The sequence below is a fragment of the Hyperolius riggenbachi genome, chromosome 1 (assembly GCF_040937935.1).
Source record: "Hyperolius riggenbachi isolate aHypRig1 chromosome 1, aHypRig1.pri, whole genome shotgun sequence".
Taxonomy (NCBI): domain Eukaryota; kingdom Metazoa; phylum Chordata; class Amphibia; order Anura; family Hyperoliidae; genus Hyperolius; species Hyperolius riggenbachi.
Window position 1 is genome coordinate 281,941,626 of NC_090646.1, and position 27,955 is coordinate 281,969,580.

The window sequence follows — 27,955 nt, forward strand, 5'->3', positions numbered from 1 at the left end:
CTTCTCTTCTCACAGCTTCTTCCAGTGACCAGAAATGTGAACGGCTAGCCTGAGTCACTTGCATCACACATACAAACAAGATAGGCAGGAAACACAGGGAAAAGCTGAACGCAACTGTTTTGTTACCCAGATTAAAACTAGAAACACATGCATACTCTATTTTATGTACAGGGATACTGTCTCCTGAAGGTTTTTTGTCCAGAAATGGCCTTAAATTGATTATGTTTTATTAAAATATGTACTTTTAACAATGAGTATTTTGTTTATTTTACATAGGAGCCAGAACCTCCTCTTCCTAATAAGAAATGGCCAACGGTTGATGCTAGCTACTATGGGGGCAGAGGAGTTGGTGGCATTAAGAGAATGGAGGTTTGTATTATTATTATTATTATTATTTTATATTCAACAAAGTTTTATTTAAAAATTATACAAGAACAATGTGTTGATAGTCAAGCCATAAATTGGTACAAATTATACAGCACAATTTATACAGAGTGAAAGCAAGCAGTGAATAGAAACCATGTACCTCATAATAAGGAGAACACACAGCCATAACCCATATTAGCCAGCTTGTTTTATTATTAAACGTTGCATATGCAACACCAGCTAATAACACAAGTGTTTAAATTATCAGCTTGATTCATAAATATATATACTATGTACTTATGAAAGAAACTTTACTGGTTTCTTCGGGTTTCATTAATAATGTGAGGTAATATAAAATTATACCAGTTTTTCTATTTGCAACAACTTAAGATAATAGAAAAACTTGTATGTCTACATATTTTTAACTGCATTCTCATCACTTCACAAAAAGCTCTTGTATCTCCTCTCAGGCCAAGGTTATCTTTACTTGTAACTTTTAGGTAGAAATTCTCTCCCCTTTGTAAACCATCATAATGCATTATTAGAAAAAGGGGCTTATCCCTGCCTCTGGTGCCCAGAAGGAGGTGGACGTAAATATAGGGTCAAAAACGTTCCTTTTTTTATTGCTACTTTAACCTGCCGGTATTAGCCACCACTATGACAGAACTAGCATTATATATAACTAGCATTCATATCATTCCTTTACTTTTCTAAACAATCACTACATTGAAACTTTTATGGATGACCAGATTCATTCTGCTATAATGTATCAAGGGTTATATATGGCTGAAATTCATATCTCATGGGCTAAAATCTTCTAAAGAAGTGAAGGCTTATGCATGAAACATATCAAGTAATAGTTTTTGCCCTCAAATATATGTATATGTACAGTAAGTAAGATATATGGTTAAATAATGATCCTTACATAAACTGTGGATGTTGCTAGATCCAGAAAACATCCAAAAAGGTAATCTAATGGTGCCCATACACGATACAATAAAAACGTTTGATTTTCCCGTTTACTCGATCTAAATGATTGAATCGTATGAAAGTTGAAAATATTTATTTTTCGATCAAGAAATTCGAACGATTATCCCATTTTTTCGAGAAAAATCTGATCGGACATGCTGGAAAAAGCTTTATATTCCATCTAACAGAATAATCGAACTAAATTATCTAATTGAAAAAAAATAAAAAATTGTACCATGTATGGGCACCTTAACATTTATATACACAAAACAGATGTGAATGTTTTGAACACTGATGGTTTTGGGATGGAAATTTTGGCTATCAGTGTTTTCTCTTATTTTTAATGACATGTATGAATAAAATATGCAATTTTAGTATAAAAAATGAATGACTTATTCTATAGTGTACTTAATAATCATTGCACTGATCAAAATCATCCCCTAAATACTGGTGACCATCTACATTTTGCTGTACAGATAATAATAACTGTATTTTTATTGTCAAATCCATTATAGGTTACTGGACATCATTTTTGCGTTCTGAACCATATTTGTGAATTGCTTGCAATTGATCAGCTTCAGTATCTGGTTTAATCTCTGATAATGTACTGTTTTGCAGCTGGCAATTAATATATTTTTAGTTAGTAGAATGATATATCCGCACACAGTGTAGATTGAATAATGTTCCTTTTGTAAGTGCAGGCTGTAGAATATTATGTCCATTATGACATCAGTTCTTCATGAAGAGACCATGAAAGAATGTTTCCTTTCTGTAAACTGTAAATCAGATGAGAATAGAGCATGCAGTTTCTCATTCACTTATGTGTAGAGCTTTTGTGTTAGTTTTATGGAAGAAATTAGATTATTGGACAGTTGAATCAAACATTATGTTCTTTTCTTGTGAGACTTAATAATGCGGGGGGGGGGGCTGGGTCACTCTGAAAAACAGTGGATTCTGTTAACTTTGGTAATGTTATCTGAAAATAATAAAACATGAGCCATTTATTGAATGTTTCATTATCTCAGTATTGAGAGGATAATTTTAAGAATGTTGCAGATCCAATTAGAGATGCTTCAGATCCAGGCAGATACACCTGCCTGGAACTGCTGGCATTTGCTGGTGACATTCCCTGATGCTCTTAAAAGGTACCAGTGTTACTGCCAGTGTATGCATATAACGGAGATCAGGCAATTATATGTATTCTAAATAAACCTCCATGTCTGTGCTAAATCCCTTTTGTGTGGATTTTCAACCTAGAAATTACTTCTAAGCATTCAATAGAGGCAAGCAAGAGACCCCATGCCAAAACTATGTTGATTGTATATTTAGATAGAAGTATAATTTGCTACTTTATAAATATGGTGAGTATTATTAGACTGGTGTACAAATGAAGAACGAGTACAGAAATTTGGTTTCTGTCAGCAGTCTACAAAAATGATAGCCAAAGAAAAAAACTTTGTAAATATACTGTAGATTTTCAGAGTAAATACTTCAAGTGAAAATGTGACTTTTGAAATTCTATCAATAAGGTAGAAAGTTTGTAGTCTCTAAATGGTTAAATGCCCATGGAAATAATTTTACTTGGACCTCTTATCTTTTAGTAGAACTGGCAGTGTCCTGAACTGCTAGATCTTCCTAGTAACGTGTAACAGCCTCCCCCTACCACCAGAATAAACGATAACACACTTAGCGCAGTTAGTTATTGGGCTCCAAAGTACCCCTTCCTTGTTGAATTTTATAGTCTTGTAATGAAATGCTTTGTCTCACATACAACATTTTACACTCAAGTAAAGTGAGGTTGGCCAATTTGAGCTCATTTTTTTTTCATCTCAAATGCCAGATATAATGTGACTTCAGATTTGTCTTAAAGTGAACCTCCGGAGTAAAAATCTACTCAGCAGAACTGAAAAGGCTTGGTGTTTCTTTAACAGTTTCACAGCATCAGAACTTTGTTTTTAGTACCAAAGGATCATTTTTAGCTGCATTTTTAGCTAAACTCCACCCATCAAAGAGACCTGCCTGAGCGGTTTTTCCCTGATGCTGTGCAAAGCATGATGGGATTTCCTATGTTGTTATTCATGTTGCCTAGAAACTGGGAGGGGTGATCAGCACACAGGACAGTTGGAACTGTGTCTCACGCTCCCTGTCACCTCCTTTCAACCAAAAAGATGGCTGCCCTTATGAAATCAAACATTTGCCTGTTCTTTTAAAACGGTGGGTAAGAGATTATATTACCTATCTATTTGAATTAACATAACTAATGTAACTTAATAACAGTATGTTTGTTTAGGCTGGAGTTCCTCTTTAAAGGGACACTTAAGCCAGAAAAAAAATGAGTTTTACTCACCTGGGGCTTCTACCAGCCCCCTGCAGCAGTCCTGTGTCCTCGCAGCCACTCACTAATCCTCTGATCCCCCGCTGCCAGCTAGTTTCGTTTTTGCCGACAGGCCCATCTGGACTGGCCACGCGTAGCTTTTTCCGCATTCCCGACTGTAATTAGCACTATTGCGGACCGCAACGCGTACAAAAATATGCGTTGCCGCATTACGAACGCATAGATATGCAGCAACGCGTATTTTTGGATGCGTTGCGGCCCGCAATAGCTCTAATTGCAGTCGGGAATGCGGAAAAAGCTACGCATGGCCAGTCCTGTCGGGCCTGTTGGCAAAAATGAAACTAGCTGGCAGTGGGGGACCAGAGGATTAGTGAGTGGCTGCGAGGGCACAGGACTGCTGCAGGGGGCTGGTAGAAGCCCAAGGTGAGTAAAACTAATTTTTTTTTCTGGCTTAAAGTTCACTTTAAGCAATCTGCTCAGCATGAGCCAGAATAACATAAAAAATTGTTGCTTTTCAATCTAAGCAGAAAGTTTAGAATCAGAATTATTACTATTTGTCTCTGTCTAAAACGAGGTTCTTAAAGGGAAGGTCCAAGCAAAAAAAAAAAAATGAGTTTCACTTACCTGGGGCTTCTACCAGCTCCATGTAGCCATCCTGTGCCCTCGTAGTCACTCACTGCTGCTCCAGTCCCCCGCTGGCAGCTTTCTGACCTCTGAGGTCAGGGCCACATTGCATACATTTTTACGCATTCCAGCTAGTGCAGGAACAAAAAATGTACACGTTGCACCACTAACGCGTAAAAATGTATGTGTTAATGTTCCTGCACTAGCGGGAATGTGTAAAAATGTACGCAATTCGGCCCTGACCTCCGAGGTCAGAAAGCTGCCAGCGGGGGACTGGAGCAGCAATGAGTGACTACGAGGGCACAGGATGGCTGTATGGGGCTGGTAGAAGCCCCAGGTAAGTGAAACTCATTTTTTTTTTTTTGCTTGGACCTTCCCTTTAAAAATCTCTGGACTCCAGCCGACCTTAGACCAAATTTTAAAAGCAGAATTGTTCTGCCCTTCCTATATTTACCCTATAAAAATCATAGCCCACAAATGCATAACTATGAAAATGGGAAAATATTAAATTACAATTTATGAGAAGTGCTATTTATACAAAATGTATATCCAGTTCTATATGATTGTGATGTTAAAAATGAATTTCAAGGTTTTTTTTTTTACTTTTATGTGACATAGGAAAGGTTTAGAGGTTATTGCTATTTGTGTTCCTAATTGGAAAATGTTTATTTTTTTCTGTCACTAATGACCCTTAAGAAAGCAAGGAAACAGATACGGAAGGAAAAGGAAACTTGACAGTAGTTACCGTATACTAAAATTGAAACCTGTTTAAAAAAATACCATTAATAGTTTTAACAGTAAGGAGATCATGACTTTCAAGTTAAACCATCACATCTTACCAATGATATGGATTCAGAGTGCCCAGAAAAAGAGTACTGTAATGCCATAAAGTTTTGAGAGAAATTCATTATTAACCATTTTCGTCATGAAATTGCTTATAACAAAAATCATTTGCTAGAAGTTGCAAAGCAAAGTACATACTATGGTTAGTATAGAGATTATATTGAAAAAGTATGATCCATTATATTTTCTAGTAATTTTTTTTAAACTCGTTACAAATTAGATGATAAGCTGCAACATGTTACTAAAATAATCTTTCAAGTATTCATCATGACACAGAAATAGATAAAAGTCTTTTAACACCATATTGAACACCATATTCACCATATTCTCTAATAAATAAATGCCTGTTCCCTTATCCTGACATAGTGTCAATTAGCTGTGACTTTTTTTCTTTTTCATCATTAGTAACTGAGCCAATTTTAGTGCTGCTGCACACTGGCACATATGGAAAGCTGATCTGTACATATGTTATATACATGCTGCACTATGCATGAAAAAATGAAATATGCTTACATTAAAAAGAAGTCATGTGCTGAATTATACAGATATATTTATCTTTTTAAATCACACTTTCTTAAAGAAGCACCGTAGCTGATTGAGCTTCATTCCATCTACAACCAAATAGTTATGAGGATGTATAAAAAATTTAAATAATTTACAACGATACTAACTTTAATATATGAAGAAATACAAGAAACCCACAAGTATATGCACATCAAGGCTACTGTTATTAATATTACTTATGATGTGCCATATGTAATTTTAATGCGGATTTACTTTCTTAAACAGTTTTTTTAACTGTTAAATACAATAAACGTAATATTCTTCAAAATTCCAAATTGTAGTAGTCCTAGCTATTCTTTTTGTTGTTGTTTTTTGGATGAGCTTTATATTAAATACTTTATACATGACTAATAAATACTTTGTCTGTTTTAGGTACGTTGGGGAGATAAAGGTTCTACTGAAGAGGGGGCAAGATTAGAGAAAGCCAAAAATGCAGTTATAACAGTGCCAGAAGAAGAGGAAATGCCTATGCAACCTAGACCTTACAAACCTAAACCTACCTCACCAGTGCACCAAACGAAATGGTACACACCAATTAAGGTAATTCTTTAAATCTAGGATAAGGAGCTTAACTTAGCAGTAGTGTTAGAGACAGAGGCCATATGCAATTTCCGCATTCTCCTAGGAGATCGTTTTTAATCTTTTCTTTAACTTCCTAATGACCGCATCACGCCGATTGGCGTGAATGGGGCGGCAGCCACTGGACCACATAACGCCAATTGGCATCAAGTTCTTGGGTGGGGTTTTGCAGCCGGTGCATGCACATCTCCGTTTGAATGAGGGAGGTCTGCTCCGTTATCAGTCCCCGGTCTGCGATCGCCACTAGGAGACTGTTAGACGGCGAAAGCGCCGTCTATTTACAGTGTACAGCGCTGAGATCTACGGCAGAGCTGTACTGGGGACAGCCGTGCGACACGGCTGTCCCCCCGAGATTCAGAAGAGCGATCGGCTCTCATAGCTTAATGTCTATGAGAGCCGATTGCTAGGATTGGCTGGTAGGGGGAGAGAGGGCAGGATTAGTAAAATAGTAAAATTGATTTTAAAAAAATGAAATAAATATTTACTAAAACAAACATAGGGGGAGCAATCAGAGCAGAAGGGGGGGATCACTTGTGTGCTGATTTGTACGGCCCTGCAGCGAGGCCTGCAGCAGTGGCCTAAATAGCAAAAACATAGCCTGGTCACTAGGGCTTACGGTCCTCAAGTGGTTAAAAAAACTTTTCAGTACTATGCAATTGAAAAAGCATCAAAAGTAGGAATTTTGAGTATTTTCTCACTTGCTGAGGGTTCAAAAGGGCATTTTATCGATAAAATGTGAAAATATCATGTAGAAGAAAACTCAGGAGAAAAGGTTAATTGGATATGGCCCTGAGGCCCTTATTTAATCCACTTTTTCTCCTACGTTTTCTCCTAGGATATCATTTTTCATCTTCGGTTTAAAATACAGTAACTATTCATCACTTTGCAGTTGAAAAACTACTTAAAAGAAAGGGAAAAAGTACTTTCTTGCTTGCTGATGAATTGAATGGAATTTTATTGGCAAGTTTAAAAATATTACGTAGGAGAACACTCAGGAGAAAAAGTAATTGTGCATGGGCCATAGGCCCTTATTCAGTTCACTTTTTTCTCCAATGTGTTCTGCTAGGAGATAATTTTTCATTTTCAGTTTAACTGCTCTGTGACCACCTAACACCGATGGGCGGTCGCAGAGTGGCTCCCAGGACCGCCTAACGCCCATTGGCATCAAGAGTGGTGGGCGGAGATTAGCGGGGAATGCCCCCTGCTGAGTTACGGATCTCCACTCCGTAAACAGCCTGCCTGCTATGATCAGAGCTGGCAGGCTGTTAGGGAAAAAATAAACTGTTGATATAGTTTGTACAGCGCTTTGATCTAGCGCAGCGGTGTACAAGGGACAGCTTTGTCACTTCTCTTCGTCACTTTAGCTGTCCCCTCTAGTGTCTCACAATCTGATCCCTCTCATAGGCTAATGCCTATGAGAGGTATTGAACCAAACAAAACATGTGGAGCACCATCCATAAGCAAACAATTGGTATTAGCTAAATATACAGTGCATTGAAGTGTGCAGAAAGGCCAATTAGATACAATATCAATCCAAGAAAAGAGCTATGACCTCAAAGAACCGCACCAAATCCGTACACAAAAAATGTTGCAAAAAGTCCATCCTTTATTTATACATCAATAAACAATTAAAAACACAATTAAAACCAGGTGGGGAATAGCATGTGAACCCAAGTTGTCGGAGAACCAGGAGGATATTAAAGTGAAATGAGTGCTAATGACACACCACCTGGGGTGTGAAAAAATGAGGGCTTGATTGTGGTAGTGGTCAATGGATGTGCATATTACCCAGAGGGGTAGGGGGGGGGGGGAGGAGGAAAAAAGGGGAGATACAAGGTGCAATGTGCAATGTGCAAAATCGCATAACCATCAAATTGCAAACACTGAGGATGACAAATACATGACCTCAATATATAAACAGTAAATGTCAGATAATAAACAATAGTGGAAAAAAGTCCAGACACAAGGAGTGAATGAGGGAATGAGAGGGGAAAGAAAAGTGAGAAACCACAGAGCTGTGGATATGCTAGTAAAGTGCAGATTGCAATGAAAGTGAACAGAAACCACCAATGTGGTAAAGATCCTACCAGTGAGAAAGTAGCTCCACGGGTCCCCCACCGTTGCCTATGAGAGGTAATCACATTGATTGGATCTCGGGGATGGGGAGAGGGATACATTTAAAAAAAAATAGATGTTTTTAATTAAGAAAAAAAAACAACAACAAAATGTAAAAAAAAAATCGCAGCGATCAGATCCCATCAACTGAAAGCTCTGTTGGTGGGCAGAAAAGAAGGCAAGATTCATTTGGCTGCTAAGTTGTATGGCCGAGCAATAAGCTGTTAAAGCTGCAGAGTGCAGAATTGTAAAAAATTGCCTGGTCAGTCACTACGGGGTTTAAATCTGTGTTCCTCAAGTGGTTAAAATAACTTTTTAGCACCCTGCAATTACAAAAGCTAGGAGAAAACTTAGGAGAAAAAGTTAATTGAATAAGGGCCACTGTTAGGCATACATCATTGTTATTAATTTGTCTAGTGCCAATAAATTTCATGATACCTTACTACTGGTGGTGTTATATTGGTGGTACAACAATATGGTTACCTCCATATACGTACCATTTCAGGTTCCCTTTAAGCATTAGATTTATTGAAGGGGTTGAGGGTTGCCATAGGCATGTGAGACGCTAAAGATTACTTTTAGGCCCCTTTTGCACATAGTGTGTCGCATCACAGTATGCCTAAAAAGAGCCCTTCCCTATGTATGCCTTAGCAAGAACTCTTCCCTTTCAATGCCTAACAAGAACCCCTTTCCTATCTATACCTAACAATAACCCCTCCCTACCTATGTCTAACAAGAAAAATGTTCTATCAATGCCTAATGATAACCACTCCCAACTACTCCTAACACTAGCATGCTACTGCCTATGCCTAACACTAACCACCCCCACCTACTCCTAACACTCCCACATCTATGCCTCAAAGAGAAACTCTGACCAATAATTGAACTTTATCCCAATCAGTAGCTGATACCCCTTTTACGTGAAAAATCTATTCCTTTTCACAAACAGACCATCAGGGGCTGCTGTATGACTGATATTGTGGTGAAACCCCTCCCACAAGAAGCTGTGAGTACCGTGGTACTTCTGGCAGTTTCCTGTCTGTGAACCTTGTTGCATTGTGGGAAATAGCTGTTTACAGCTGTTTCCAACTGCCAAAAAAGCATGCAGCAGCTACATCACCTGCCAGAAGTAAAAAATGTCACCATGTGATAAATGTCAGAATGTAAATCAGGGAGAGGAAAGATCTTACAATGGGCAAACACTGACTAAATCATTTATACATAATTATTGTAAAAATGAAGCACTTTTTTATTACATTATTTTCACTGGAGTTCCTCTTTAAACTAAAAATTAGCTTTTTATATAAACTGGTGGTTCCCATACTTCCTCAGAGTCTCTGGAGCCAAATTTACGTGACCCATCTCTGAAAACCTCAGTGGTTATTAGTTTGCTTGCATCCCAGGATATATATTTATACAGTGAAGCAAGTAGATGATTACTTCATCATAGCATTTTGTTTTATTTTTCTCACACAAAAATATGAAGTTCAAGGAAGTTTTTTTCTTGTCACGTATGGCTGTATTAATTAGGCATAATCTTAATAAAAAGGGAGAAAGCGGAGATATACCATGTTATAAATACATTGTGTTAGTGAAAATGCTTTTACTCTGATTCATAGGTAAAAGGGTCACATTTTTGCATAATTAACGTGGGGTTTTTTTTGTATTTGCCTGTTGTTTTGTTAAGCTATAATAGACATATAGAGTATATGCACCAAAACTATGAAACTTACTCCAGTCATCCTTCAAAATTTTTGTCTGCTTAAAGCATGCATTGTATGCTGCTATGGTAACTAGGAACACATTGTGATATTTGAGCTTTCATGTTAAATATAATCTTTTAAATCATTTATGAATTGTTTATTATAAAACTCTATTAATTGTATTAGCTGTAATTAATTTTGATTAACCATATTTCACTTCTGACTCTAAAGGGTCGACTTGACGCACTTTGGGCACTTTTACGAAGACAGTATGATCGTGTTTCTTTGATGCGACCTCAACAAGGAGATGAGGTATTTAGTATATAAAACTTAGCGGTTTTTTTTACCTCTTAACATCAGTTTCTTTCCCTTTTCAAGTGCACATGTAAAGTATCTGAATTATTAATGTAAAGCCTGACTCTAGCCAAAACATTTATTTTAGTTTTAATGAGAACAAAAATATTACAACCTGTCTTTACTTTCTTTCCCAGTAGCTACCAAGGAGAAAAGTATTTGGGATCGGTTCCCATTGTTTAGTCATCACGTCGCATTTTGAGCTCCTAGCGGTATGCGGAACTGTGATTGCAAATTAAGCTAGCAAATACATCCACCATCTCAAAAAATGCCATTGATTGTGGTGCTCGTGTAGTCGCCGGCAATTGGTGGTAAATGCATTGAGATGAATGCTTCCATTCATCTGAATGTGGGACACAGTGAATCCTGGTGCTAAATGGCATAGATGGATGGAGCCAAATGTAAGTGTTTGGTGTCACTAACATACAAAGTAAAAGAAATATTTTCAAGAGCGTCCCAGGGGACGATGAACAATGCTTTTTTGTTCCTTGTTCCCAATCACCATAATTCCCATAGCTCACTTTTTTGACACATTATTGTTTTTTTTACCAGGATGCAAAATGAATGGGTATTTACCAAATGTTAACACAGATAGTTATAACGGCTTGGGATAAGTTCTATCCATTCTCTACTTTATCCCAAAATATATATTTTGATATTGTCTGAATACAGTTTTAGACATTGCAACATTAATTATGAAAACCTAAAGATATACCATATACACATGCAGTCCTCCCTATTAAAATGTGGCAGAATGGCAGTAACACCCATGTGCAGGAGTTGACTCTAGATTTAGTGGTGGACCTGACTAAAGCAACTGCTGAACTCTGGCTAGGCACTCAATGGCTAAAACGAGCATAGGCTGTTTTGGTGTGCTTCACATGTGACAGATCAGTGACTCATTCATAAACCAAGATGCAATATCTTTTGGGGCCCAAAAATCTTTTTTGAGTGTGCCAATGTTGCTGTGGGTTGCCGAGATTTTGTGTTCAGTGTTTTTCTACACAATCAGTTTATGGAGTTCGGCGGAAACACTCAGACTTAGTTTTATAAATGCATTACAGTGTTATAAATGTTTATGAATATTACTGCTGTTACTTTGTTTTTTATTGTCTGATCTGCTTTATCTGGGATATAATAGTTAAAGCTGAAATGAAGTCATGAAATTGAAAAAGAATTTCAAGCTAACGCATATCTATATAGGACGACAGATTTGTATGCCCCATAATTGACTACTCAATTAACATATCATAAATCAAAAATGTGCTGCTGTATATCAGCATTGAGGACTACAGGCCTGGAACACTGACTAGCCACAGCTAACTGATGTTCATCTAAATTGCAGATGCAGCAGTTCGTGTTCTCCCACTAAGTTCTTCCCCAGGGCAGCTATCACCTCCTTCACACAGACACTGGTCATGTGTTGTGGAAAGATTATAGCATTCCAGTATTCTGAGGAAAAATATTTTATAAATGCTTTCACAATAAATGGACAGGCTTCTTTTTTTAATAATTGGTGACTGGCAGACTCCCATTCTCCTTTAATGTTTCCAATCTAATAAGCAAATTTCCATATCTCCAGGACAACTTCTTCCGTAACTGTTCTTATTCAAGTTGAAACAGTGCTCTATAGAAGTTATGCAACTTTTAAAAACAATGCAGTGATTGTTAGGCAGTCATCAGAGGAACATCTGCAGCTTTTTGCACATTATTTATTACACAGTGCAGTAAGCTATACTGAGGTTGATGCTATTGACTGCTCCATACTAAACTAGCGGTACTTTTCCGTTAGCCGAGCGCAACTGAGCTAAGTAATATAACCGATTCTATGTTTTTTACTGGCCTTCTCGCTGCGGCCAAATGTATCAAAAGTGAGTTAATTGAATTAACCTCTTCCCGACCGCCTAACGCACAGGGGCGGCCGGGAAGTGGAGCCCGCAAGGACCAGCTCACCCACAGAGGCGGCGGTCCTTGTAAGGGCATGGGCGGAGCGATCGCGTCATCCGTGACGCGATCCTCCGCCAGCGCCTGACTCCATTCACCTGCCGCAACATCCCGCCGGCCATACGGAAGCGCCGGCGGGATGTTAAGCCGACGATCGCCGCATACAAAGTGTATAATACACTTTGTAATGTTTACAAAGTGTATTATACAGGCTGCCTCCTGCCCTGGTGGTCCCAGTGTCCGAGGGACCACCAGGGCAGGCTGCAGCCACCCTAGTCTGCACCCAAGCACACTGATCTCCCCCCCCTGCCCCCTGATCGCCCACAGCACCCCTCAGGCCCCCCCCCTGCCCACCCCCCAGACCCCTGTTTACACCCAATCACCCCCCTAATCACCTATCTGTCACTATCTGTCAGCGCTATTTTTTTTTAACCCTAAACTGCCCCCTGGGGACTCCTGATCACCCCCCACCCCTCAGATTCTCCCCAGACCCCCCCCCCCCTGACCCCCTCCCCTGTGTACTGTATACCTCTATCCCCCTGATCACCTGTCAATCACCTGTCAATCACCCATCAATCACCCCCTGTGACTGCCACCCATCAATCAGCCCCTAACCTGCCCCTTGCGGGCAATCTGATCACCCACTCACACCAATAGATCGCCCGCAGATCCGTCGTCAGATCACCTCCCAAGTGCAGTGTTTACATCTGTTCTCTACCCTAAACACCCACTAATTACCCATCAATCACCCATCAATCACCCCCTATCACCACCTGTCACTGTTACCCATCAGATCAGACCCTAATCTGCCCCTTGCGGGCACCCAATCACCCGCCTACACGCTCAGATTGCCCTCAGACCCCCCCTTATCAATTCGCCAGTGCATTAGTTACATCTGTTCTTCCCTGTAATATGTAATAACCCACTGATCACCTGTCAATCACCCATCAATCACCCCCTGTCACTGCCACCCATCAATCACCCCCTGGCACTGCCACCCATCAATCAGCCCCTAACCTGCCCCTTGCGGGCAATCTGATCACCCACCCACACCAATAGATTGCCCGCAGATCCGACGTCAGATCACCTCCCAAGTGCAGTGTTTACATCTGCTCTCTACCCTAAACACCCACTAATTACCCATCAATCACCCCCTATCACCACCTGTCACTGTTACCCATCAGATCAGACCCTAATCTGCCCCTTGCGGGCACCCAATCACCCGCCTACACGCTCAGATTGCCCTCAGACCCCCCCCCCCTTATCAATTCGCCAGTGCATTAGTTACATCTGTTCTTCCCTGTAATAACCCACTGATCACCTGTCAATCACCCATCAATCACCCCCTGTCACTGCCACCCATCAATCACCCCCTGGCACTGCCATCCATCAATCACCCCCTGGCACTGCCACCCATCAAACAGCCCCTAACCTGCCCCTTGCGGGCAATCTGATCACCCACCCACACCAATAGATCGCCCGCAGATCCGACGTCAGATCACCTCCCAAGTGCAGTGTTTACATCTGTTCTCTACCCTAAACACCCACTAATTACCCATCAATCACCCCCTATCACCACCTGTCACTGTTACCCATCAGATCAGACCCTAATCTGCCCCTTGCGGGCACCCAATCACCCGCCTACACGCTCACATTCCCCTCAGACCCCCCCTTATCAATTCGCCAGTGCATTAGTTACATCTGTTCTTCCCTGTAATAACCCACTGATCACCTGTCAATCACCTGTCAATCACCCCCTGTCACTGCCATCCATCAATCACCCCCTGGCACTGCCACCCATCAATCAGTCCCTAACCTGCCCCTTGCGGGCAATCTGATCACCCACCCAGACCAATAGATTGCCCGCAGATCCGACGTCAGATCACCTCCCAAGTGCAGTGTGTACATCTGCTCTCTACCCTAAACACCCACTAATTACCCATCAATCACCCCCTATCACCACCTGTCACTGTTACCCATCAGATCAGACCCTAATCTGCCCCTTGCGGGCACCCAATCACACGCCTACACGCTCAGATTGCCCTCAGACCCCCCCCCTTATCAATTCGCCAGTGCATTAGTTACATCTGTTCTTCCCTGTAATAACCCACTGATCACCTGTCAATCACCCATCAATCACCCCCTGTCACTGCCACCCATCAATCACCCCCTGGCACTGCCACCCATCAATCACCCCCTGGCACTGCCACCCATCAAACAGCCCCTAACCTGCCCCTTGCGGGCAATCTGATCACCCACCCACACCAATAGATCGCCCGCAGATCCGACGTCAGATCACCTCCCAAGTGCAGTGTTTACATCTGTTCTCTACCCTAAACACCCACTAATTACCCATCAATCACCCCCTATCACCACCTGTCACTGTTACCCATCAGATCAGACCCTAATCTGCCCCTTGCGGGCACCCAATCACCCGCCTACACGCTCACATTCCCCTCAGACCCCCTCTTATCAATTCGCCAGTGCATTAGTTACATCTGTTCTTCCCTGTAATAACCCACTGATCACCTGTCAATCACCCATCAATCACCCCCTGTCACTGCCACCCATCAATCACCCCCTGGCACTGCCACCCATCAATCAGCCCCTAACCTGCCCCTTGCGGGCAATCTGATCACCCACCCACACCAATAGATCGCCCGCAGATCCGACGTCAGATCACCTCCCAAGTGCATTGTTTACATCTGTTCTCTCCTCCAAACACCCACTAATTACCCATCAATTACCCCCTGTCACTGCTATCCATCAGATTAGACCCCTATCTGCCCCTAGGGCACTCAATCACCCGCCCACACCCTCAGAACGCCCTCAGACCCCAGCCCTGATCACCTCGCCAGTGCATTGCTTGCATCTATTCCCCCCTCTAATCACACCTTGAGACACCCATCAATCACCTCCTGTCACCCCCTAGCACACCTACCCATCAGATCAGGCCCTAATTTGCCCCGTGTGGGCTCCTGATCACTCGGCCAAACCCTCAGATCCCCCTCAGACCCCCTTCCGATCACCTCCCCAGTGCATTGATTGCATCTATTTTCCCCTCTAACCACCCCCTGAGACACCCATCAATCACCACCTGTCACCCCCCTAGCACTCCTATCCATCAGATCAGGCCCAATACAACCTGTCATCTAAAAGGCCACCCTGCTTATGACCGGTTCCACAAAATTCGCCCCCTCATACACCACCTGTCAAAATTTGCAGATGCTTATACCCCTGAACAGTCATTTTGAGACATTTGGTTTCCAGACTACTCACGGTTTTGGGCCTGTAAAATGCCAGGGCGGTATAGGAACCCCACCAGTGACCCCATTTTAGAAAAAAGACACCCCAGGGTATTCTGTTAGGTGTATGACGAGTTCATAGAAGATTTTAATTATTGTCAAAAGTTAGCGGAAATTGATTTTTATTGTTTTTTTTCACAAAGTGTCATTTTTCACTAACTTGTGACAAAAAATAAAATCTTCTATGAACTCGCCATACACCTAACGGAATACCTTGGGGTGTCTTCTTTCTAAAATGGGGTCACTTGTGGGGTTCCTATACTGCCCTGGCATTTTAGGGGCCCTAAACCGTGAGGAGTAGTCTAGAAAACAAATGTCTCAAAATGACCTGTGAATAGGACGTTGGGCCCCTTAGCGCACCTAGGCTGCAAAAAAGTGTCACACATGTGGTATCGCCGTACTCAGGAGAAGTAGTATAATGTGTTTTAGGGTGTATTTTTACACATACCCATGCTGGGTGGGAGAAATATCTCTGTAAATGACAATTTTTTAATTTTTTTTACACACAATTGTCCATTTACAGAGTTATTTCTCCCACCCAGCATGGGTATGTGTAAAAATACACCCCAAAACACATTATACTACTTCTCCTGAGTACGGCGGTACCACATGTGTGGCACTTTTTTACACCCTAACTACGCTAAGGGGCCCAAAGTCCAATGAGTACCTTTAGGATTTCACAGGTCATTTTGCGACATTTGGTTTCAAGACTACTCCTCACGGTTTAGGGCCCCTAAAATGCCAGGGCAGTATAGGAACCCCACAAATGACCCCATTCTAGAAAGAAGAGACCCAAAGGTATTCCGTTAGGAGTACGGTAAGTTCATAGAAGATTTTATTTTTTGTCACAAGTTAGCGGAAAATGACACTTTGTGAAAAAAAAACAATTAAAATCAATTTCCGCTAACTTGTGACAAAAAAAATAAAAACTTCTATGAACTCACCATACTCCTAACGGAATACCTTGGGGTGTCTTCTTTCTAAAATGGGGTCATTAGTGGGGTTCCTATACTGCCCTGGCATTTTAGGGGCCCTAAACCGTGAGGAGTAGTCTTGAAACAAAAATGACCTGTGAAATCTTAAAGATACTCATTGGACTTTGGGCTCCTTAGCGCAGTTAGGGTGCAAAAAAGTGCCACACATGTGGTATCGTCGTACTCGGAAGAAGTAGTATAATGTGTTTTGGGGTGTATTTTTACACATACCCATGCTGGGTGGGAGAAATACCTCTGTAAATGACAATCTTTTGATTTTTTTACACACAATTGTCCATTTACAGAGTTATTTCTCCCACGCAGCATGGGTATGTGTAAAAATACACCCCAAAACACATTGTACTACTTCTCCCGAGTACGGCGATACCACATGTGTGGCACTTTTTTGCACCCTAACTGCGCTAAGGGGCCCAAAGTCCAATGAGTACCTTTAGGATTTCACAGGTCATTTTGAGAAATTTTGTTTCAAGACTACTCCTCACGGTTTAGGGCCCCTAAAATGCTAGGACAGTATAGGAACCCCACAAATGACCCCATTTTAGAAAGAAGACACCCCAAGGTATTCTGTTAGTAGTACGGTGAGTTCATAGAATATTTTATTTTTTGTCACAAGTTAGCGGAAATTGATTTTTATTGTTTTTTTTTCACAAAGTGTCATTTTCCGCTAACTTGTGACAAAAAATAAAATCTTCTATGAACTCACCGTACTACTAACGGAATACCTTGGGGTGTCTTCTTTCTAAAATGGGGTCATTTGTGGGGTTCCTATACTGTCCTGGCATTTTAGGGGCCCTAAACCGTGAGGAGTAGTCTTGAAACAAAATTTCTCAAAATGACCTGTGAAATCCTAAAGGTACTCATTGGACTTTGGGCCCCTTAGCGCAGTTAGGGTGCAAAAAAGTGCCACACATGTGGTATCGCTGTACTCAGGAGAAGTAGTATAATGTGTTTTGAGGTGTATTTTTACACATACCAATACTGAGTGGGAGAAAGACCTCTGTAAATGGACAATTGTGTGTAAAAAAAATTAAAAAATTGTCATTTACAGAGATATTTCTCCCACCCAGCATGGGCATGTGCAAAAATACACCCCAAAACACATTATACTACTTCTACTGAGTACGGCAATACCACATGTGTGGCACTTTTTTGCAGCCTAACTGCGCTAAGGGGCCCAAAGTCCAATGAGCACCTTTAGGCTTTACAGGTGTGCTTACAAATTAGCACCCCCCAAAATGCGAGGACAGTAAACACACCTCACAAATGACCCCATTTTGGAAAGTAGACACTGCAAGGTATTCAGAGAGGGGCATGGTGAGTCCGTGGCAGATTTTGTCGCAAGTTAGAAGAAATGGAAACTTTTTTTTTTTTTGTCACAAAGTGTCATTTTCCACTTACTTGTGACAAAAAATAATATCTTCTATGAACTCACTATGCCTCTCAGTGAATACTTTGGGATGTCTTCTTTCCAAAATAGGGTCATTTGGGGGGTATTTATACTATCCTGGAATTCTAGCCCCTCATGAAACATGACAGGGGGTCAGAAAAGTCATAGATGCTTGAAAATGGGAACATTCACTTTTTGCACCATAGTTTGTAAACGCTATAACTTTTACCCAAACCAATAAATATACACTGAATGGGTTTTTTTTTAATCACAAACATGTTTGTCCACATTTTTCACGCTTTCCCATTGAAAGTTGATCAACTGAGGTCCTATTTTTTTTATAAATCTTTGTTCATTGTAATTAAACTGAATGTCTAAGTGATTACAAAATCAAGTAGACTCTGGCATTGAGTTAAAATTTGCTCTACTGAACCTATTCTTAGATACCATGTACATTTCAGAATTTGCATCCTCAAAGTGAAAACAAGTTAAAGGGGTTTTCTTGACCTTTTTAAAAGCAAAAAACTGCCACTTACCTGGGGCCTGCAGTTGGAATGTCCTGCGCTGTCCTCTTTTGATGCGGCGTTCCCCGCCGCTAGCACTGGTGTAATTATTCATCTAACTAGGCGAATAGAAGTGCGAGCCCGTGCACGGGAGCAAGCGGCTGCGCAGCCGCACTTCTATTTGTCTAGTTAGATGAATAATTACACCGATGCCGGCAGTGGGGAACGGTGCATTGGAAGAGGACAGCGCAGGACATTCCTGCTGCAGGGGGCCGATAGAAGCCCCAGGTAAGTGGCAGTTTTTGTTTTTAAAAAATTCAAGAGAACACCTTTAAGTTAAAGAATACCCGAGGTGACATGTGACATGACGAAATAGACATGTGAATGTATGGTGCCAAGCACACAAATAACTATGCTGTGTTCTTTTTTTCTTTCGTTGTCTGAAAGAGTTAAACATCAGGTATGTAAGTGGCAGTTCCTGTCTGAGTCAGGACTAGGTCAGACTACAGTGTGACCCTCACTGATTAAGAAATTACAACTATAAAACACTTTTCTAGCAGAAAATGGCTTCTGAGAGCAGGAAAGAGATAAAAAGGATCAATAGTTAATAGATTTTAGCTCTGGCATACTTCAATGAATGTGTCATTGAGCAAAAACAATAAAACAGTAAAAACTTAAAAAATAGATTTAAAGGGGAACTGAAGAGAGAGGTATATGGAGGCTGTCATGTTTATTTCCTTTTAATCAATACCAGTTGCCTGGCAGCCCTGCTGGTCTATTTTTCTGCAGTAGTATCTGATTAAAACCAGAAACAAGCATGCAGCTAGTCTTGTCAGATCAGACTTATAAGTCTGAACCACTGAAACATCTAATCTGCTGCATGCTTGTTCAGGGGCTATGGCTAATAGTATTAGAGGCAGAGGATCAGCAGGGCTGCTAGGCAACTGGTATTGTCTAAAAGGAAATAAACATGACAGCCTCCATATACCTCTCTCTTCAGTTCCCCTTTAAGTATAAAATAAAACAGTAGAATATCTTAAAAAGTCATTTTTAGGAGAAGGAGGATAGATACAATTGTTTATTTTATTACTTTATTTTCACCTTGGGTGTCCTTTAAAGGAACACTATCAATACCCAAGTGTTCTAAAATGACAGTGTACAAATAATGTCCAAGTAGCTGTGTAACTATTTTCCTACTTTTCATGTTGGTCAGGTTTCACAGACAATTACAAATGTTTATAACAAGTTACATTTCCTCTGAACAGTACAGACAACTCATTCAGAGACAGTCAGCTGCTGAGAGCTTTCTCCCATACACACAGGGTTAACACATGTACTGTGAGGGAATTCCCCCTCTCTACATGGTTCACTAAACTGTTAGATTTGAGCAGACTGCTGTTAAGAGTGACAGGACTTTGATACAGTAAACAAAACAGACAAGCAAGTGAAATGTATACATCATTATTTACCAGCACTTCAGGAACTCTCTCAATCCCAGGTTAAAAAACATGTTAATCAATAGTGTTCCTTTAAACGTTTAACTAATTTTACTCTGGGGCCTCTCCTCCAGCACATCCTGCTGAGGCAGGATCGTGTTCCATGCTGGGATAACTACTATACAGGCTCCCAGAATCACAAACACAAACAACATTTTTAAATAATAATGGAGGAGTAGCTAAGTAGTATTATTGTATATTCTATTTATAATGTTGTAGGAGCAATACGGACAAAGGTTTTTTGTTAAATTGTTGTACCCATCTCTGCCACTGTATAACATTTGTTTCAGTGATCTTTAGTGCTCCTAGCTTGCTGGAATAGCATGGCTTTTACTCACTCAGTATCATTCCTCCTACACAGCTGTTTCAGTTTCATTCAATGATTGGACTTAAATGTTATCTTTTTGATCATTAATTGTTTAATCATGCACTGGACAATATCCCAGCAAAATCCTTAACATTACCTATGTGCATTGAAGCTGTTTTAAAGGTGAACGGTGATTCTCCAGTTATGAATATGATTTACTGTATATACGGTACTTGAATGCAAACAAATGCATTTTAATTTTTGGGCCGAAGCAGTCATCATATTTCAAGTCACGTTCAGGTTAGTACAAGAACCCCATTGCTATATGTACTGCCACTAATGGTGTCCTCTGTAGCACTCACACCTCATCCCATAATGATCCTTCTACAGTGATCCCCGGTACCTGTTGTAGAGTATATGAGCCGAGCATGATGAAGAGGGAGGGAAATAGCTGTTGTTCCTGCTTACCCAGCCACCAGGTTTCCTCTTGTTAGCTGCTGACTCTCAAGTGCCCTCCTGCCACTGGGTCTCCACTCTGTAGTTAAAGTACTGCAGTCTTGCTCAGTGTTCCACTCCTTTTTGCTTAACTATACAAGCAATGAAGAGCAGGATCCAATGCAAGGCTGGAGGCCTTCATCAGCAGAGAAAAAACAGTGTAGCAGGTGTAAGACATGCTGGAAGCAGCTGCTTAAAATGCAGCTACTGGGAGTAGAGGTAGCCATGCACTTTTCCTACAGCACACTATGCTGCATATACTCATTTAGATGGGGGGGGGCATAGAGTGATCACTAGTGGAACAAATGGGGATAAGAAGGGTTGATGAGGCTCTGCTGCACTCTCTGCAGTGGGGAATGCCCTTCTGCACTGTGAGATGGGCAAGAGGAAGACCACCATTCTGCTGATGGGGACCACACTGGCTCCAGGACAGACAATTATACAGTGTTTTAGTGAAATGGGCTGAAGAGTAGCAAAGCTGCTCCCAGAATCAATGGCCATGTAATTTAGATGAGTCTAAGTGTAGACTCACAATATGCCCTTTAAGTTATGTAAAATAATGCACTGTAATGACTGGACAAATGCATTGCAATGATCTGACAATGGCCCTGTTCACACATGCGCATTGTCACTGCAGTATGTAAGATTCTTTCATAAGAACACAATCTGAGATGTGTATTATCTGTCACTGCGCACACTCGGGCATGCGTAGTATGGAGCTGCCTGTCTTCGGGAGGACTCGGCTCCCAAAGTCCCCCACAGCGGGGCTTTAAACGGGGGAGCCAGCACTGCACCGTGGACACCGGGAGAGGAGAGGGAAGGCTCATTAGGATCTAGAGCCTTACCTCTCCATAGGTAAGTATCTGGCTTTTTATTTTAACAGCGGTTCCCAAGTTAACACTAGCTCATCAGTATAGTGTTCATATAGCTTTTTTTTTTTTCAACATTTGTATTCAATTATTTGATGGTTATGATACTAGTAGAACAGAACATACTGACAGCAAGCTAAGCTTGCACCTAAAATCAGCTTACTGAATTAATAATACACTTCTAAAAACACAATTTTTTATATATGTTAAATAAATCTTATTGTATGCGTATTTCTCTGAATAAGCTGCCGCATAATGTAGAAAAAATTACTGTCTTCTCTGTAAATGCAAACATATGTAGTGCAAAATGTTGACAACCCTCCCTGTTAAAACTGTTCTTTTTTTTTTCTTTTAAGCTAAAGCAGGCTCTTTGTAGACTTTGCAAGCTGCTGTACTGCAGTCACTGGAGCAGCAGGGATAGAGGTGGCATTCTCAGGGTGCTCTGCACTTAAAAGGGTGGCTGTGGGATCTGTCATGATTTGGCAGAGGGTAGAAAGAAGCTATCTGGCAAAGTTTCAAATGCCTTGAGTTACTGTTAAGTTAAATATTGATGGATGAAACTTAAAAATGAAACCATTGCCTTCAGAGCATCGCTCACACGAAGATTGAAAGCAACCTGTTTTTTTTTTCTGGCAGAATCCTCTAGACAAAAGCAAAAGACTTTTAGAAATTAATATATTAGATGATGAGTTAAAACAAAAAAGTGTTGCAATGCTCCTTTTTTTCCCTCTTTCTTTTATAAAAAATAGACATACTGTCATGCTAAATAAATATATCAGATATATGCGTCAGTGAGAAACAATGTGCGATAGGCAGAGTATTATTTATTTATAGTGATCATCAATGGGATGCAGTATTAATTGAAGCTTAACTAGGCTGTATCAAAGGGAATGAATGCCTCACATTTTCAGCCCCCCTCTAGTTCCATATCCCCCCCCCCCTTTCTGCTCTGTTAGTTTCACTGTGGCCCAACATTTGAGAAGGCCTCACACAGTTGAGTCAAATCAGGAAAGGGCTTTGATTATAGATGGAATTCCTGTGAGTGATAAATTTTTCAGCTGGCAAACCACAAGGTTATGGAAGCTGATACAGGTGTGAGCTAGCAGGTTGTCGCTGACATCTGTTCAGAGAAGAGGCGTAGGTCTTCTCCAGCCTGCAGCGAGTCTGCTGGATTGTCAGCAGATGTAGTTAAGAGTGGCAGAACAGTTTTGGTCTCACACTTGCTGCCTGGGGGGCTTAAACACCAAAGGTAAAGAGGGGGTGGACACAGCTGCACTCCCAAACTTGCCTGAGGCACAAATAAAGAGATCTAATGTAGTTTGACTCTGTTGTGGTGAGGAGACTAGGACAGAAAGCCACTTCAGAGGCAACTTAATGCAACAACATCTGCCGCCAAGTTTCCAGGGAGTGACAGGGGACAGCAGGTACAGATCGAAGTCCCCACATAAACAGGCACCATTAAGCCATGAACTCTTTTGATGGGCTTCCATCAAACATGCCGGAGTCCGCAGCAGGAATTGGTATTGTTTTCAAAGAGGTGTTTTGTTTTTGTGCACTAACAAGATAATTTATAAATGATGCATTACCAGGAACTTTTGCTTATGAAAAAAGTGATTGAGACAGAACAGACTATGAAAAAGTAAGAAAGTCATTCAATACGCCTGTCATGATTATAGTCTCTATAGAGCCATTCTCCATCTGAGGTCAGAGTCACCTTCTGGTTATATTACTCCAATGAACTATTCATTACCCAAATACCCATGCATCAATTGTGATATATTCCTCTTTTTAAATTCTGGTTATTTTTTTTTTACATTTTTTACATTCAGTCCAGAATGCACCAAAACAGCCCCTGGCATTTGGACAGCAAATCTGTTTATCAATACATAAAAATACCATGATTTTGTTTACATCTGTTTTTTAACTTTTAACTTTTCTTTAAGAGTGGCAAATATTCTTTTAAAATGTTATTAGAAGCTAATGTACTAGCATAGTTATCACATCTAGAAGTTGTGTCTTTAAAATACACTTCTAGATGGCGACCTGATACTCTAGAGGTAAAACAGCAGAAAAGAAAAGTTAATTAGCATTAATAACAGAGAACAATTCATCAGAAATCTGCTGTGAAGAGAAGTGAGGTTTTTAATGTGTCCAGACATCCAATCTAGGCCAAAGGGATTAAAAAACTAAAAAACAATAAGCAGTTACCTGATTGAAGGCTTAACCTGATTGAAGGACACCCGAGGTGAAAATAAACTATTGTATCTATCCTCCTTCTCCTAAACATGACTTTTTAAGATATTCCACAATTTTATTTTATATTTAAATCTACTTTTTAAGTTTTTACTGTTTTATTGTTTTTGCTCAATGACACATTCATTGAAGTATGCCAGAGCTAAAATTTATGAACTGTTGCCCTCTTTCCTGCTCTCAGAAGCCATTTTCTGCTAGAAAAATGTTTTATAGTTGGAATTTCTTATCAGTGAGGGTCACACTGTAATCTGACCCAGTCCTGACTCAGACAGGAACTGCCACTTACATACCTGATGTTTAACTCTTTCAGGCAGAGAAAGAAAAAAAAGGAACACAGCATAGTTACTTGTGTGCTAGGCACTGTAAATACACATGTCTATCTCATTATGTCACATGTCACCTCGGGTATCCTTTATCACTTGAGGACCGCAGTGTTAAACCCTCCTAAAGACCAGGCCATTTCTTACTTAATTGGCCACTGCAGCTTTAACCACTTTCCCCACCGCTACAGTATATCTACGTCAGCTGTGGCATCCTCCAAGCCACAGCGACGTAGATATACTGACCTGGCTGCAGCCCTGCTGTGCACGGTCGGGTGCACTTCAGAGCGCACCCTCCGGCACTGTCAGCTGCAATACTAATTGGTGGAAGGGAACATGTTCCCTTTTGGCCAATTAGTCCACCCCCCTCCCATGAATGATCGCTGCAGTAGTGAACTGCAGCGATCCTTCATCTGTCGGCGCACAAAGAGTTAAAAAAAATCATCCAGCAAGCAGCCTCACTCACCTACCTCGTTCCTGCGACGATCCTGAAGTCTGATCCTCCGATCACCGCTCTGCATTCAGCCGCATATTGCCGGAAACCCGGGTCCCTGCTTGATGACGTCATCAAGCCAGGACCCGGGTTACCGGCAATATGCGGCTGACTGCAGAGCGGCGAACAGAGGATCAGGCTTCAGGATCGTCGCAGGAACGAGGTAGGTGAGTGAGGCTGCTTGCTGGATGATTTTTTTTAGGATTTCTGCACGGAGGGGACTGCCTAATGGGGGAGGGGCATCTGGCTATCGATCCTGGGGGGTGGGGGGTAGCATAAATAAAAGGGGGGGGGGGTTAGATATTTGTTGGGGGCATCTAATTGACTAAGGGGAGGGGGGGGTTACTAATTTGGTGCATCTGGGCAACTGGGGGGGCAGTTATCATATACTGGGGGCACATTTGGCTATAATGGGAGGGCAGCACTAATCCTGGGGGTACATCTGGCCATAATGGGGTTAATCCTGATCCGGGGACACATATGGCTATAAAGAGGGGCACTATTCCTGGGGGTGTGTCTGTCAATCTATTCTGGGGCTGTCAAACGCAGGGGACACATGTGGCTATGCTAGGGGGGCTGATATTGGGGACACATCTGACTATGCTGGGGGAGGCGGTGATACTGAGGACACATCTGGATATCTATACTGGGGCGACTTTAACTGGCGGCACAGTTTTTATGTCAATCGCACTTTTTATTTCCAAACATGAATTGGTCAAAATTGAGAAACAATGCATTTTTAAAAAAATTTCCCACTTTTTCCCATTAAAATGCATAGAGAGGAACATTTTACTTTGTACCAAATACCCCCAATGAAAGCTTAGTTTGTCTTGAAAAAAACGATATATAGATAATTTAAGTGGCACGAGTACAGATGAAGTTATTGCTGATTAAAAAGGGACACCGCTAAAGTGTCAAAACTGCTCTGGTCAATAAGGGGAAAACAAGGTCTGGTTGCGAAGTGGTTAAAGGGACACTGTAGGGGGGTCGGGCAGGCGCAGTGGTTTTCAGACTTTAAAGTCTGAAATTCCAGAAGTAAACCGGAGGCGGGGCCGGAGCATCGGTGAGTGGCTGCGCGGGCACAGGATGTCTGCGGGGGACCATTAGAAGCCCCGGGTAACTTCAACTCATTTTTCCCCGACCCCCTACAGTATCCCTTTAAGGCCTCGCTGCAGGGCCGTCCAACTCAGCACACAAGTGATCTCCCCCCCCCCCACATTTCTCCCCACCAACAGAGCTTTCTGTTGGTGGGGTCTCACTCCCCCCCCCCCCCCCCCAGATGTTTATTGATTTTTTTAATAAATATTTGTTGTTTTTATTTTTTTATTAAATATACGTTTTTGTTTTTTTTGTACTCCCCCTCCCTCCCCCACCAGCCAATTAGCGTGATCAGCTGTCATAGGCTTCAGCCTATGACAGCCAATCACCTCCGAGCCCACAGAGGGGACAGCCGTGTCACACAGCTGTCCCCAGTAAAGGGCTGCCTTACATCGCAGTGCTGAACAGCAGTAAAAGACTAACAGTCTCCCAGCAGCGATTGCCGCTGGGAGACTGAAGGCGGAGTGGAGCTCCACCATCAGAGCAGGGATGCGCGCGCATCTGTGCGCGCAATCGCCCGCAAATCACGCCCCAAGGTCCTTACGCCAATCGGCGTTAGGCGGTCCTGGGGCTTCCGCTGCATCCACGCCCATCGCCGTGATGCGGTTGACAAAATTTAAGGTGTTCACAGCGTAACGTCACTTCCCTTCACTGTGTTTTTCTTTTTGTTCCCACCTTCTTACAATAACTATGTTTTACTATTTGATACTACTTGCCAAATTCCTCCCTCGTTGCATTTTAGGTTTAAGCATTTTTTTAACCCCTTTCTAGGTGTAATGTGAGTGCATGCACTTTTTTATTTTTTATTCATGTTACACATCAGAAAATTGGACTTCTAAAACCAACCTTTTATTATTTTCTAAATACAAGAAAAAAAAAGGATAATTGTTGGATGAGTCTTAAAAGGGGCAAAAGTGAACCACTGATTAAAAAAAGGCTTCAGTAATTTTTTTTTCTTTTCTTTTTTTCAACGTTTATTTAAACATTGTATGATGTGTGATTTTATTTTTTGCAGCTTTTAGTCACAGGGCTAAATATTTACTACTTGTGATATAGACTCTCGTATTCTTATTTTTAGGACTGTATCACATCATGTACACTATTTCCCAACAAAATAGACTTTCAACTGTGCCTCTACCTCTAGAGTTTCATTTAATTGAAAATGATTTGTTTTGTTGTTGTATGAATACACTATTTTGTAGCCAGTTAGAATGTCTGTACCTCATAGCTTGGTCAGCTATGACTATAGTGATGGCATTGATCTAACTTACATAATATCCCTCGGTGTTTGTGGAACTGGCTGGAAATACAACAAGTTGTTTTAGTATCTGCAATGTATTAGTGCTGCTTTGCTTTGCATGCCAGAAATGCTTTTCCAATTACAGTATTATAGCAGATCTTTCTGTTTGAATGTTTATTCCCCCATAATATACAAGCAGATGTTGAGGTTACCATGTTCTAATGCTAGTTTAGAATAACTTTTAAAGTCAAGCACAGAATATTATGTAACAACTCACAATTCAGAAAACAACACTTTAAAAACGTAATAGAATGTCTTATATACTGTTAGCAGCACTGTTAGCAGCAAAGATTTTGAGATGCTAAACAGTATATCGTAATGAATTCTTCTTTGGTACTTTAAAGGAATAAAGGAAGATAGAAGGTTCCTAAAGCTGTATTTTTATTTATTCCCTGTATTGTTAGTACAAATCATTCTACAAGGGTATCTTCTTTTGGATTCAAGGTCTAATGTTTGGGTTTTGCAGATAATTGGAATAAATGTTATTTCATTAGACAGTTTTGTTTACAAAAGTGTCCCAGAAAGAACCATTCAATTTGTTAGATCTCCAATTGAAAAGGCTTCAGTAACATTTTTAATATGAAGTTACCATGAAAAGCAAGAGTCAAAGCTTGTATGGCGTGTTTTAGTATAGGCTATAGCCTAATAGTCTATTTAGGCAGGTTGACATTTTCTCTATAGGCATGGAAGATCATTAGAAATGCAATTTTAAATGATTATGCAATTAAAAAAATACAT

The 27,955-nt window shown here is 41.0% G+C and overlaps 1 protein-coding gene across 1 annotated transcript in view; it reads left to right on the plus strand.

Annotated features, from left to right (window-relative positions):
- The window catches only part of ANTXR2 (ANTXR cell adhesion molecule 2), a 227,514-nt gene that overhangs the window by 145,196 nt on the left and 54,363 nt on the right, over positions 1 to 27,955 (plus strand). The window contains exons 15-17 of the mRNA XM_068233653.1: positions 277 to 369; positions 6,074 to 6,241; positions 10,330 to 10,410. Of these exons, the coding sequence (XP_068089754.1) occupies positions 277 to 369; positions 6,074 to 6,241; positions 10,330 to 10,410 (342 nt within the window). The remainder of the gene's footprint in view (positions 1 to 276; positions 370 to 6,073; positions 6,242 to 10,329; positions 10,411 to 27,955) is intronic.